The 15,118-nt window shown below is 41.9% G+C and overlaps 1 protein-coding gene across 1 annotated transcript in view; it reads left to right on the forward strand.

Moving 5' to 3' along the window:
- ADGRB1 (adhesion G protein-coupled receptor B1) overlaps positions 1-15,118 on the forward strand; it is a gene marked incomplete in the record, with an annotated part of 698,266 nt that overhangs the window by 621,710 nt on the left and 61,438 nt on the right. The window contains 2 exon segments of the mRNA XM_073629372.1: positions 8,411-8,477; positions 11,360-11,445. Coding sequence (XP_073485473.1) covers positions 8,411-8,477; positions 11,360-11,445 — 153 coding nt within the window.

Genomic DNA, 15,118 nt, shown 5'->3' on the forward strand with positions numbered 1-15,118 from the left:
GACATTCGTAAATTCGGGCATTCGAACATTCGTACATTCGCAATTTACATTCGTACATTCGTACATTCGAACATTCGTACATTCGCAATTTACATTCGTACATTCGTACATTCGAACATTCGTACATTCGCAATTTACATTCGTACATTCGTGCATTCGTACATTAGTAAATTAGTGAATTCGTAAATTTGTAAATTCGAAAATTCGGAAATCTGAAATAATAGTTAACTAATAATAACTTAACTATTAGTAATTACTAGTAACTTTGAATTTATAGGTATTGTAATTTCCTTTTAAATTTGGCTGTTAGTGAACGTAACACATACAAATTTATCCGAAGTTATGAATGATCCGAAAAAACGGAATGGAACGTAATGAATTAATAATAATAAATAACAATAATAATAATAACAATGTTTTATTATTATTATTTATTATTAATTTGTTCCGTTCCATTTGTTTAAATGCAGCCTTAATTTTGGATAATTCGTAACTTCGGATAAATTTGTATTTGTTACGTTCACTGACAGTCAAGTTTGAAAGGAAATTACAATACCTATAATTTAATAGTTAGTTACTATTTCAGATTTTTGAATTTTCGGGGTTTTTGGTTTTTCAAACTTCGAATTTACAAATTTCTGAATTTTCGAATTTACAAATGTACGATTTTACGAATGTACGAATTTACGAATGTACAAATGTACGAATGAACGAATGTTCGAATTACGAATGTTCGAATTACGAATGTTCGAATTACGAATGTTCGAATTACGAATGTTCGAATGTACGAATGAACGCATTTACGAATTTACGAATGAACGAATTTACGAATCGCAATCATAACGAATGACCCGAAAAACGAAAAAAATAATAAACTAATGAAACGAAAACGAAAATGAACGAATTTTTTTGGCTGTGCACATGTCTACTATCAACCACCAAAAAGAAGACATTTTTTTGCATGACCTTCTTTGAGCAGGGCCGGATTTAGGCACTGCGCTGCCTAGGCACACTTGAATGATGAGACCCTTGATGTCATGTGATTAGTAAAACCTGGGAATGCACCATGGGAGGTCCATGTGGCCTTTCTGTAAACTACTCTTCAAACAGACCATCAATAAGAAGAAATCCTTCCACACGGCCTTATCTGTGCAGGGCCGGATTTAGACACTGCACTGCCTAGGCACACTTGAATGATGAGACCCTTTTATACAAGCTCCACCCCTAATGTCATGTGATTATTTTATTAAAAACTGAGAATGCACCATAGGAGGAGCATGTGGTCTACTTTATAGGTAAGGCTACTCTTAAAATACTCTTAAAATCAACTACCAAATGTACTAAATCTTTCTGCATGACCTTCTGTGTGCGGGGCCGGATTTAGGCACTGCGCTGCCTAGGCACACTTGAATGATGAGGCCCTTGTATACAAGCTCCACCCCTCATGTCATGTTATTAGTAAAACTTGAGAATGCACCCAATGCTGCATCCTGGCTTAGGCCGACAAGGCCCAGGTCTAGGGCAGCACAGAAAGAGTCCCCGCCCGCTGTTAGTGTAGCGCCAGTTTTTTATGGGGCGGACTGGGTTGAGAGGCAAATTAGTCCAGTGCCCCCATAAAGCGGCCGCAATGCTTCTGGTATGCGGGCGGCCGGCAATCCGCAACTGGGGGGGGGTGAGCGCCACTTCTAATTTTGACTGTCCTATCATCCTGGACCTCAAACCTTCCTCACTGTGCTCTATGTTTTCTGCTGCACCATTGGCATGGTTATATCTTCTTAGTCCTCTCCATAAAATTATCAGAAATGTGTGCTTAAAGGAGAACTATAGGCAACACTCTTTTTTTTTTTTTTCATTTTGGAAAGAGTAAGGGAGGGTTATAGATCCTGTCAGGTTATTTTTTACCATCCCTGTCCCATTGCAGAGATTTCCCTTCACTTCCTGCCCCATAGCCAAACAGGAATTGAGAGGAAATCTATGCAAATTAAGGGAATCCATCCCCCCCCCCCAGGCCCTCAGAACTAGTGTCCCCACTCGAAAATTTCAGGGCAGCCTTAAACAGCATGGGGTGTGGCCTTGACAGGAAGGGGTGGGTCATATTTTAATTAGGGGGTGCACGAGTTTAGTCAGGCCTAGGGCAGCACAAAACCTAAATACACTACTGAATGCACCATGAGAGGAGCATGTGGTCTTCCTTGAGACTACTCTTCAAACAGACCACCAAAAAGAAGAAATTCTTCCGCACGGCCTCCTTTGTGCAGGGCCACATTTGGACACTGCGCTGCCTAGGCACACTTAACTGGTGAGACCCATGAACACAAGCTCCACCCCTCATGTCATGTGATTAGTAAAAACTGAGAAGACACCATGGGAGGAGAATGTGGTCTTCCTTGAGAGTTCTCCTCACACAGATCACCAAAAATACATTTTTCCACAAAGCCTCCTTTGTGCAGGGCCACATTTGGACACTGCGCTGCCCAGGGGCGGACTGACCATTTAGCGACTCGGGCACTGCCCGAGGGCCCTGGGCCACTAGGGGGCCCCATCAGGGTTGCCAGCCTCAGTAAAATCAGGGACAGTATGTATAAATCTGTGTTTTTTTACATCTGTCTGTGTATACTGTGTGATTGTATACTGTGTGTGTGTATACTGTGTGGCCCCATAATCTCTGATTGCCTGGGGGCCCCATAATCTCCTATTGCCCGGGGGCCCCATGAGTTATCCGTCCGCCCCTGCTAGGCACACTTGAAAGATGAAACCCTTGAATACAAGCTCCATCCCTCATGTCATGTAATTGGAAAAACCTGAGAATGCACCATGGAAGGACCATGTGGTCTACTTTAGAGGTAAGATTACTCTTGAAACCAACCATCAAAAATACTAAATCTTTCTGCATGACCTTCTTTGTGCAGGGGCCAGATTTAGGCACCGTGCTGCCTAGGCACACTTGAATGGTGAAACCCTTGAATAAAAGCTCCATCCCTCATGTTATGTGATTGGTGAAACCTAAGAATGCATCATGGGAGGACGATGTGGTCTTCCTTAAAACTACCCTTCTTCACCAAAAAGAAGAAATCCTTCCACGCGGCCTCATCTGTACAGGGCCGGATTTAGACACTACTCTGCCTAGGCACACTTGAATGATGAGACCCTTTTATACAAGCTCCACCCCTCATATCATGTGATTAGCAAAAATTGAGAATGCACCCTGGGAAAGACGTGGTCTTCCTTGAGCCTACTCTTCAAGCAGATCACCAAAAAAAGGAAACTCTTCCGTAAGACCCCCTTTGTGCAGGGCCGGATTTAGGTACTGTGCTGCCTAGGCACACATGAATAATGAGCCCCTTTTATAAAAGCTTCACCTCTTGTGTTATGTGATTAGTAAAACCTGAGAATGCCCCATGGAGAAGCATGTGGTCTATTTTAGAGGTAAGACTATTCTTTAAACAGACCATCAGAAAGAAGAAATCTCCCCAATGGTGTTGCAGATGTTTTTACTTTTCTCCCATTTATCAAAAACAAAAATTTTTTTTGGAGTTGACAATTAGGAATTTATCCACACCGGCAGATTGCTTACTACTAATCTCTGTTTCCTGAAAAGTTATTTTCTATTAAAGATTTTAACATCCTTGAAGTGTGAGCAGGTCACCCTTATCATCTGCCCCCTCAAACTTGCACTCGTCCTTCGCTGTCAGAGCTGGGGGGGGGTGACGACAGGCTGGATGACACAAGCGTGTTCGCTGCCCAGACATCTGTCAGCGCAATATTGGTTTTGGTCCCCGAAGCAGAAACAATTGACCAAGGTCAGCTATGGGGGATCTCATTGGCATTCAGGCGGCGAAGAGCGTCCACTTGGCATAGTGTTGAAAAACCTTTCATCTCCGTGCCAGGGATTGGCAGAGTGGTGATTTCCCTGTCAGGCTGTCTCAGGTTATGTTCACTGCCAACCCCCAACTGTCTTATCACAATTTTCACCTGCAAAGCAGCAACAAGACTACCACCGCCATGCATGGGCAAGAGTGTTGCTGTCATGGTTAGGGGGAGGGTGGGGGAATGGATTTTTGGGAATGCTAATCAAGAACATTCTGTCCATTTTTTTAAATACTCATATGAGGCAGAGCGCTCAATAACTTATCCCCTAAATAAAAAATAAAAACTTCACTAATGTGACTTCCTCTCACATGTCTACAAGAATAAATTCTCCATTATACACAATTGTTTTGCATGTCTCTTTTAGGTTACTTTGCGGTAGGGATTCACTAAAAAGTTACTTAGCTTGGGTTTGAGTTTGTGATTTCCATACCAAATGGGATTCTCTTGTAGTGCAAATTTAGTGTCATCCCCAGGTGAAGAGCCTTCTTTGGTCTTATGGTGCCCCCTTCCTTCTTCCCAGGTCTTCTCAGTGTTGGGTGACAATCGGTGTTGTTCTTCACAGGTCTCCTCAGTGTCGTAAAGACCCTTTTACCCAGGGCTTCTCATTGTTGTGGAGCCTTCTTCCTTCTACCCAGGTCTTCTTGTTATGGGGCCCCTTCTGGCACAGACCTTCTTTAGGGTTATCAGGCCCCCTTGCTTCTCCCCAGGTCTACTTCCTCTTATGGAGCCTCCTCCCTTCTACCCAGGTCTTCTTTTTTGGAGCATCTTGCTTCTACCCAGGTCTTCTTCTTCTTATGGAACTTTCTTCCTTTTACCCAGGTCTTTTTCTTCCTATGGAACCTTTTTCTTCTAGGCCTTTTTATGGAGCCTTTTCCTTCTAAGCAGGTGTTCTTCTGCTGGAAGAAGGTCTACTTCAACAGGAGCCTCTTCCTTCTACCTAGGTCTTTTTCTTCTTATGGCGCCTTCTTCCTTCTACCCAGGTCTTCTTCTTCTTATGGAGCCTCTTTCTACCCAGGTCTTATTCTTCTTATGGAACCTCCTTCTTTCTACCCAGTTTTTTTTCTTCCTATGGAGCCTCCTACTCTGGTCTTATTCTTCTTATGCAACCTCCTTCCTTTTACCCAGGTTTATTTCTTCTTATGGAACCTCCTTCTATCCAAGTTCTTCTTCTTCTTCTGACACCTCCTTCCTTCTTCTTATAGAAACTTCTTCCTTCTACCTAGGTCTTCTACTTTTTATGGAGCCTCCTTCCTTCTATCCAGGTCTTTTTCTCCTTATGGTGCCTCCTTCTACCCAGGTCTTATTCTTCTTATGGAACCTCCTTCCTTCTACCCAGGTTTTTTCTTCTTATGGGACCTCCTTCCTTCTACCCAGCTCTTCTTCTCTTCTTATTTTTATAGAGCCTTCTTCCTTCTACCCAGGTCTCATTCTTGTTATGGAACCTCCTTAATTCTACCCAGGTTTTCTTCTTCTTATAGAACCTCCTTCCTTCTACCCACTTCTTCTTATGGAACCTCCTTCCTTCTACACATGTCTTCTTCTTCTTCTCATGGAACCTCCTTCCTTGTACCCAGGTCTTCTTTTTCTTCTTCTTCTTATGGAACCTCTTCCTTCTAACTAGGTCTTCTTCTTCCTATGGAGCCTCCTTCCTTCTACCCAGGTCTTATTCTTATGAAGCCTCCTTCCTTCTACTCAGGTCTTCTTTTTCTTCTTATGGAGTCTCCTTCCTTCTACCCTTACTTTCTTCTTCTTATGGAACCTCCTTCCTTCTACCCAGATCTTCTTTTTATTATAGAGCCTCCCTCTTCTACCCAGATCTTCTTCTTTTTATGAAGCCTCTTCCTTCTACTAGGTCTTCGCCCAGACTACCCCCTTGTGTGTTATCTCCTCCATTTCCTGCCAACACCATTTCCTGTTTAAGGTGATTGTGAAGCCAAAGTTTTTATTTTTTTATTAAAATGATAAACATGTCATACTTACCTGCTCTTACTCTGTGCCAAAGATACCCGAGCAATGTCCTTAAATTACATAAGTTAAGTTCTCAGTGTCAAAATCGCAATCCAGTTGATTGTGTAAATTTGGCATTGGATTTTGGTTTTAACACCGAGAGCTACATTTTATGCTTGGGTATGAAACTTGGGGAACCAAGCTGCAAAAAATTTAGTAAATTATGAGGTGAACAATACCCGATCGAAGTCTGTAGAACTAGAAGTGCAATCATGTCTAATGGTAGCTATATCAAACAAAATATAATTACCAGCTCATGGGCCCTTGTAGAGTCTCAAGGTCAAACTAAAAGGCAGTTTAGCTGACACCTTGGTGAATACAAAATTGACAATTTCATAGTAAAATACAATTTGATAAAATTCATAACTAACCTTTGCCAGTATAGGTGTGCGCAGCCTATTGCATTAGGGTGTGCCCCCCAAAGCTCAAACACACATGCATGTGTGTATATCTTACGACAGCAGAGCCGGTACAGTAAAAGAGAAGTACGGTAGCACTTCATTATTGGCAGAACTGGTCAGAGGGAGATATTTCCCATCTCCCTGCCGTCACACAGAGTGATAATGCTAATGCACATGGGGTGATTAGGGTGTGCCCAGGCACATCCGGCAAACCCCCTGCGCATGTCTGTCATTGCCAACAATGAAGACATGAGCCAGCTGCCGGTATACAGTATGCAATATATGAATATTAGCTGGAATATCTGTCTTTACCATGAGTGCCAATGGGCAGCCCAGAAATGTGAGGGTATCAACCATAAACAGTACACTGATAATTCACTTGTGAATTGTTCTCAGAATCCAAAGGGAAGGCGATCAGAAAAGCACACAAAGAAAAGGAGGGTAGATGGGAAATCCCTTATAGCAGCCTTCCTCAACCAGGGTTCCAGGGAATGCTAGGGTTCCTCCAGAGGCTGCTGGGGTTTCCTGGAGCTGTGGTTGATTTGCCTCCTATGACAAGTGGCCACTTCAGTTACTTCCTGGTTTCTGGCCTAGGCCAAAATGATGTTATACATTCCAGGAGTCTTCAGGAGGGGAGGAGGGTCTTTCTTAGCTAAGCACACCATCCTGGCTGCATGTCTGGGTAAAGGGCAGCTGGATTCCAGAAATTAAAATGCTACAGGAATCCTCAGCCCTTATTCAGAGCCCCCCAGTGCATCAGAATCCCCTCTTACATCAGAGGTCCCTCCATAACATCAGAGCCCCCCCTTTACATCAGAGTTTCCCTATAATATCAGAGGCCCCCCATCACATTGGAGGCCCCTGATCATATTAGAGGCCCCCAATCACATCAGAGATCCCCCTTCACATCAGAGCCCCCTCCCCATCACATCAGAGGTCTCCCATCATGTACAGAGAGCCTCCATTACATCCAGGACCCCGGTATACATAAGAGCCCCCCCAACATCAGAGGTCTCCCATCATGTCAGAGATACACACATCAAATTCGAGACCCCTGGTATACATAGGAGCCCCCATTACATCAGAGGTCCCCTATCATGTCAGAGATCAATGCATCACATTCAAGACCCCTGGTATACATAAGAGCCCCCCATCATGTCAGAGATCCCCCTTCACATCAGAGGGTTATCCATCACGTCAAAGGTCTCCTTCAGGTCAGAAGCTCCCCATCATAGCAGAGTCCTCCCTATACCAGGGAGCCCCCCATTACATTAGACTCATCCCTATACAATATCAGCTAAACACACCCACCTGCCTGCATGCCAGAGCTAAGGGCAGATGGATTCCAGAAGGTAAATGCAGAATGAATCATCTTCCTTTTTTCAATATGGCTGGGTTTAGAATTGCTGGGGGGGGGGGGGTTCAAAGGGATTTCTCAACAAAATAAAGCATGGGGACATGGATGGATGCAGGAGCTTGCTTTAAATAATACAAATAAATTAAACAGCATTTGTACTTTAAAGTTCCAGTAAATATGCGTCCTTTTTTCTTCTTGGGATTACCCTGTGAGCACAGGATGCTATGGTAACAATTACCAGGGGGGTGGGACCATGACGCTCTTCACTCACAGCATGTCCTCGGTCCTTCAAGTTGAATTACACCGGTGGTCATCCAACATAGAGAACTGAGGACATCTTGTGGTGGAGAAGAGGTAAAGCGTGTGACATCACTGAAAAGGAGGCGAGTAGTGCTGCCAGAGCTGGCTTTTTGCTTTTATTCCTTTTTGAGGTGGGGGGGGGGCATTTGCATTTTTTTAAATACTTGGAGGCTGGTCTTTAGTCTCTGATGAAGGGTGTCTTAGTACCACTGAAATGTGTTGGCTTATCTCTCGAAAATTCTGATTAATAAAAAAAAAAAATGTTTGGAATTCATTGACTTGATACTCCCTGACATTTAAATTGCACGTTTTATTGCTATAAGCTCCTTCTTATTCTGTAAGCTGTGTATATATATGATAAAAAAGCAGAACACGAACGTATTTGATAACCATTTTCTGTCTTATTGGGTACATAATAGGTGGAGAACCATACTATGGATGGATTAAGCTGAACTGATGTTGCTTTCTCTTGCAGCTGCTGGCTGTCTCTGGAAGGAGGACTGCTCTACGCCTTTGTCGGACCGGCCGCCGCTGTTGTTTTGGTATTTTGTTTGATGAATCATAAATATATATATTTTTTTTTAATTCCTTGAACATTTTGTCTTTTCATTCTGATTCATTGAGAATCATCCTTTTTTTTGGAATAGGGATTTGTCACGGTGGCGGCTCTCCTCAGAATACAGCGAGGCTCGGCCTCATAAACAGCGAGGGGATTAATGATCTCACAGAACGCTAATCCTGCATTCTAAATTGCCACCAATAATGATTTAGGGATTATAAATTCCACTACCCGCCACCATAATCCATATTTCTTAGAACAACAGTTTGACTTTCTGCAAGTTCAGTAGAGGGGCGAGGCGGATGGCAGACACCGCTCTTATCTGTTCCTCTTAGTCCACCTTCTTAGGGTTAAACTGATTAGTTCACATGTGGAATAGTAATGTCACCTATGACAGCCGGACAGGTTTTACATTTCTTTTTCTCATTAGAATTGAAAAAAAATTACAGCTGGTATATGATTGGTGGTTATGGGCACCGTGGCCATTGTCCTTTCCTCCTGGGACTGTTATTATTGTGAATAAAGGTGCAAATTGCCCAGGTTATGACCACGGTGAATGATGAGCGGAGTCACATATAAGGATTATTGGTGACATCAGAATTTATCAGAAGTAACATAGAGATAGTGATGACATCAGGAGTGACATATTATGAAGGGTGGTGACATCAGAAGTAGTGTAGAAGGGATAGTGATGAATTCCGGAGTAACCTAATAGGAATAGAGGTGACATCAAGGAAAACATAGGAGGAATAATATGAACACCAGGAGTAACATAAGAGGAATAATATGGACACCAGGAGTAACATAGGAGGAATAATATGGACACCAGGAGTAACATAAGAGGAATAATATGGACACCAGGAGTAACATAAGAGGAATAATATGGACACCAGGAGTAACATAGGAGGAATAATATGGACACCAGGAGTAACATAGGAGGAATAATATGGACACCAAGAGTAACATAGGAGGAATAATATGGACACCAGGAGTAACATAAGAGGAATAATATGGACACCAGGAGTAACATAGGAGGAATAATATGGACACCAGGAGTAACATAGGAGGAATAATATGGACACCAAGAGTAACATAGGAGGAATAATATGGACACCAGGAGTAACATAGGAGGAATGGTGGTGACAACAAGAGTAACATGGGAGAAATAATAGGGACATCTGGAGTAACGTAGGAGGGATAGTGTTGACATCACAAGTAACATGGGAGGAATAATGAAAACATCAGGAATAACATAGATGAATAGTGTTGATATTAAGAGTAATAAAGGAGAATAATCAGGACTTTCGAGAGTAACATAAGTGAAATAGAGGTGACATGAGGAGTAACATAGGAGGTATAATAGGGACATCATGAGTAACATAGTAGGGATATTAGTGGTATCATGAAAAACATGTGGGAAATAACAAAGTCTTTCAGGAGTAACATAGAGGAATAGTGTTGACATTAGGAGTAATATAGGAGAATAATTAGGACTTTCAAGAGTAACATAGGTGGACTAGAGGTGACATTAAGAGTAACATAGGAGGAACATTGGTGACATCAGAACTTATCAGGAGTAATATAGAGACAGAGATGACATCAGGAGTGACATATTATGAATAGTGGTGACATCAGAAGTAGTGTGGAAGGGATAGCGATTAATTCAGGAGTAACCTAATGGGAATAGAAGTGACATCAAGAGTAGCATGGGAGGAATAATGTGGACACCAGGAGCAGCATTGGAAGGATAGTGGTAACATATGGAGTAATATGGGAGGGATAGGTGAGACATCAAGAGTAACATGGAAGGAGTAATAGGGACATCAGGAGTAACATAGGAGAGATAGCAGTTACATCAGGAAAAACATAAGAGGAATAATGGGGACATCAGGAGTAACATGGGGGGCTGGTGATGACATCAGGCGAAATCTAGGAGATAGTGATGACATCAGAAGTAACATAGGAGATAGTGATGACATCAGGAGTAACATAGGCGATAGTGATGACGTCAGAAGTAACATAGGAGATAGTGATGACATCAGCAGTAACATAGGAGATAGTGATGACATCAGGAGTAACATAGAGGATAGTAATGACATCAGAAGTAACATAGGAGGTAGTGATAACATCAGCAGTAACATAGGCGATAGTGATGATAGTTAAAAAGCAATCTGGAATGTACACCAGATATACTGTAAGTGGACACATAAAGATGCTAGTGACGTCTTATAAGGTGGAGCAAGCTGTGAATTATGTTGTGATTAATTTAGATGATTGACTAATTTGAATCCCGGGTGATATGTCCATGGTTGGTTTAATAATCTTATTTTTATTTTAAATTTTTACTTTAATTTTGTTTTTTGTTGAATGAACACTAGGCCATTGAATTATTTTATCTACATGGTTGTATGATAACAACATTGTCTTTCATGTTAACGGCGCTTTTATATTGTTGAGAGAATTAAGGCTCCTGACACTATCTTTATATGCACTTACATGTCATGCATGTGTAATATATACCTTGTAATGTCTTGTGTTCTCTTCAATAAAACTTTGTTTTTGTTGATCAAAAAAAAAAAAGATATACTGTAAGTAAAGCCTTATGGACAGTGGTGATATTTGGAGTAATCTTGGAAGAGTCAGGATCACATCAGGGCTGATCTTGGAAGGACAATGATAATATTAGGAGTTGCATAGCAGAGATGATGGCAAGCTAAGGAGTCATCTAGAAATGATAAAGGTTACATTGTACCTTCACTGGAAAAATCCATTCACTATTTTGTGCATTTAGTATTTTGTAGCATCAATAGTTTTTTTTTTCTCAGTACTAATATTATTTTATAAGTAACATTTTTGTTCATGCAGGTGAACATGGTCATCGGCATTTTAGTATTCAATAAACTGGTATCCAAAGACGGAATCACTGACAAGAAGCTCAAGGAGCGGGCAGGGTAAGTCAGTTTGTGTCGTCTCAGAGAATTCGATGTGATCAATAACCAGCTTAGATAATTGTAGAACGAAGCCTAAAGTTAATTCAGAATGCAATTTCGGATTACAACTAAAAACCCCCAAAAATCCCACATCAACATATCCCATAGATAATGCTACCTGGAAGGCAGCCTAATATAGATGGGAGGTCTCAAGATATTGGCTGGTAAGAAGTAGGCAATATAGATGGGAGGTATCATGATATGGCTAAAAGGAAGTAGGTAATATAGACAGGAGGTCCCATGATACAGCTGGTAGGAAGTAGGTCACAGGATATGGCTGGTAGGTAATATAGACGAAAGGTCTCAAGATACGGCTGATAGGGTGTAGGTTATATATACAATAGATCTGACTGGTAGAAAGTCGATTACAAAGACAGGAGGTCCTATGATACGACTGGTAGGAAGTAGGCAATATAGAGGTCCCATCATATGGCTGGTAGGAAGTAGGTCCCATCATATGACTGGTAGGAAGTAGGTAATATAGATGGGAGGTCCCATCATACGACTCATAAGAAGTAGGTAATATAGATGGAAGGTCTCAAGATAGGGCTGGTAGGAAGTAGGTAATATAGATGGGAGGTCTCATAATACAAATGGTAGGAAGTAGGTAATATAGATGGGAGGTCCCATCATACGACTGGTAGGAAGTATGTAATATAGATGGGATGTCCCATCAAACGACTGGTAGGAAGTAGGTAATATAGATGGGAGGTCTCATAATACAAATGGTAGGAAGTAGGTAATATAGATGGGAGGTCCCATCATATGACTGATAGGAAGTATGTAATATAGATGGGAGGTCCCATCATACGACTGGTAGGAAGTAGGTAATATAGATGGGAGGTCTCATAATACAAATGGTAGGAAGTAGGTAATATAGATGGGAGGTCCCATCATATGACTGATAGGAAGTAGGTAATATAGATGGAAGGTCTCAAGATAGGGCTGGTAGAAAGTAGGTAATATAGATGGAAGGTCTCAAGATATGGCTGGCAGGAAGTTGGTAATATAGATGGGAGGTCCCATCTCTTAGATTGTAAGCTCTAAGGAGCAGGGCCCTCTGATTCCTACTGTATTAAAGTGTATTGTATTTGTACTGTCTACCCTCAAGTTGTAAAGCGCTATGTAAACTGTTGGCGCTATATAAATCCTGTATAATAATAATCATACAACTGGTAGGAAGTAGGTAATATAGATGGAAGGTCTCAAGATAGGGCTGGTAGGAAGTAGGTAATATAGATGGGAGGTCCCATGATATGGCTGATAGGGAGGTAATATAGATGGGAGGTCTCATAATACGAATGGTAGGAAGTAGGTAATATTGATATGAGGTCCCATCATATGACTGGTAGGAAGTAGGTAATATAGATGGGAGGTCTCATAATACGAATGGTAGGAAGTAGGTAATATAGATGGGAGGTCCCATCATACGACTGGTAGGAAGTAGGTAACATAGATGGGAGGTCTCATAATACGAATGGTAGGAAGTAGGTAATATAGATGGGAGGTCCCATCATACGACTGGTAGGAAGTAGGTAATATAGATGGAAGGTCTCAAGATAGGGCTGGTAGGAAGTAGGTAATATAGATGGGACGTCCCATGATATGGCTGATAGGGAGTAGGTAATATAGATGGAAGGTCTCAAGATAAGGCTGGTAGGAAGTAGATTATATAGATGGGAGGTCACATGATAAGGCTGGTAAGGAGTAGGTTTTATAGAGAAGAGGTCTCATGATTCAGCTTGTCGGAAGTAGGATATATAATTAGAAGGTCTCAAGATAAGGCTGGTAGGGAGTAGGTTATATAGACAGTAGATCTCATTATATGACTCGTAGAAATTAGGTTATAAACACAAGAGGTCTCATGACACGGCTGGTAGAGGGTAGGTTATATAGACAAGGGGTCACACCATAAAGCTGGTAGGGAGTAAGTTATATAGACAAGGGTTCACATAATAAGGCTGGTAAGGAATAGATTATATAGACAGGAGGTCTCATGATACGGCTGGTAAGGAGTAGTAATATAGGCCAGGACAGTTCCCTTAATGGTGGAAAGTGTACTTCATGACCACCCCCCCCCCCCCCCCAACCCCAACCAGGACCACACAACATACGTCCTGGCTTTACTCAAGAAATATGATCCATTCCAGTAGCCCTGTGGCATGAGAACAGCGGGCTTCTTCTTAGAACACCCTACTTGAGAATGCCAGGGCAGCACCTTGGCACAATGACAAAAGATTATGGAAATTTTAGCCTGTTGATTGTCCGTAACTCGTCCTAAATTGACCAGCTGTACAAACTCTGGAGCAGCTAGGGTGCATCCCAGAAAAAAAAAAACTAAAGAAATTGTAAGACTATAACTTACTCATTGCTGAAGTACTTTCAGATCTCTCATTAAAATGTTGACATTTTTATATTACACCGCTACACAAGTTGTGGTACAGAAAATGAACTGGCCGGCTCGCCAAAGTTTCAGTCAATGTGCCTGTTCAGCAGGTCATACACCAGATAAGGAGGGGTACAATACACCAAAAGATGCAAATGGGAAGAACGGTGACCAATTATGTCCAGATGCCACGTACAAATGCTGATACAGCCTTTTAAATCAAAAAAGTGGGTAGATGTGGTGAAATTGTGGCAAAGATCCCTGTTTTTCCTATTATTAATAACTCATTAGAGTTATGCTAATACTCCATGCTCCAAATATACATTGGGGGGGGGGGGGGGGTCATGATGCAAGTGAGATCTTCAATTCAATGCTGATTGACACGCCCGGGTCACTTTGTAGAAACACCAGACCTCAGGGCAACGGCTTAGAGGGAGTACCATGGCAGGGTGGCATTAGATGTTGAAAGTGCGGGTATTGGTGATGAGAATAGATAGTGAGTAGTGACCTATTGCAGGGAACAGACGTGCTGCCCCCCTTTAGGTACCATTCAAAGTTCCTGAAAGGTGACATACCCCAACCAGGTGCTACTGGCCAGTTCCAGGACAAGACCATCCAGCGTCCAGGGCAAAGATGCCAAACTGCGCCCCACCCTTCCCTTAGGGTTAGGGTCAGGGCACCCAAATCCCTACCACAAACATTGCGCCCAGGCCAGCCGCCACCTCCTGCCCTCCCCTTGTCCCGGCCCTGCTACTGGCAGCATGACATAAGGAACTTTAGAAGGGGTCCAGATGACCCCTTTGCAACTAATTCCCTTCTTGATTCTCTAAAATATTGTTTTCCACGTGTAGCTGGTTTTTGATCACATTGGGTGTCACTGACTTATTATTTTATTTGGACCTTATGTTGTTTTCCCACCTTCCGCGGTGATCTGTCTAAAAAAAAAAGCGTTGGAACACAGTTTGGGATTTAATTAAACACGATCCAATTGAATTATTGGCAGAAGAGAATTTCAAAGTTGTTATTTTTTTTTTTTTTTGCATCCTACAAGTTAAAACTCCAAGATAGAGAAAACATAATAGACCTTCACATATCGTACATTAGGTTGTACTGGGGCGAGGCATGGTGGGAACTTGTTATTGAGTCATGAAAACCAAATTGTATCAAATGGTGGCACAATGGAGGATTCACATCCTAACGATCGACTTTCAGTTTTCATTTCAGATTTTTTTTTTTTTTTCCTATTGA

Source organism: Aquarana catesbeiana, linkage group LG05 (genome assembly GCF_042186555.1).
Source record: "Aquarana catesbeiana isolate 2022-GZ linkage group LG05, ASM4218655v1, whole genome shotgun sequence".
NCBI classification, from domain to species: Eukaryota; Metazoa; Chordata; class Amphibia; order Anura; family Ranidae; genus Aquarana; species Aquarana catesbeiana.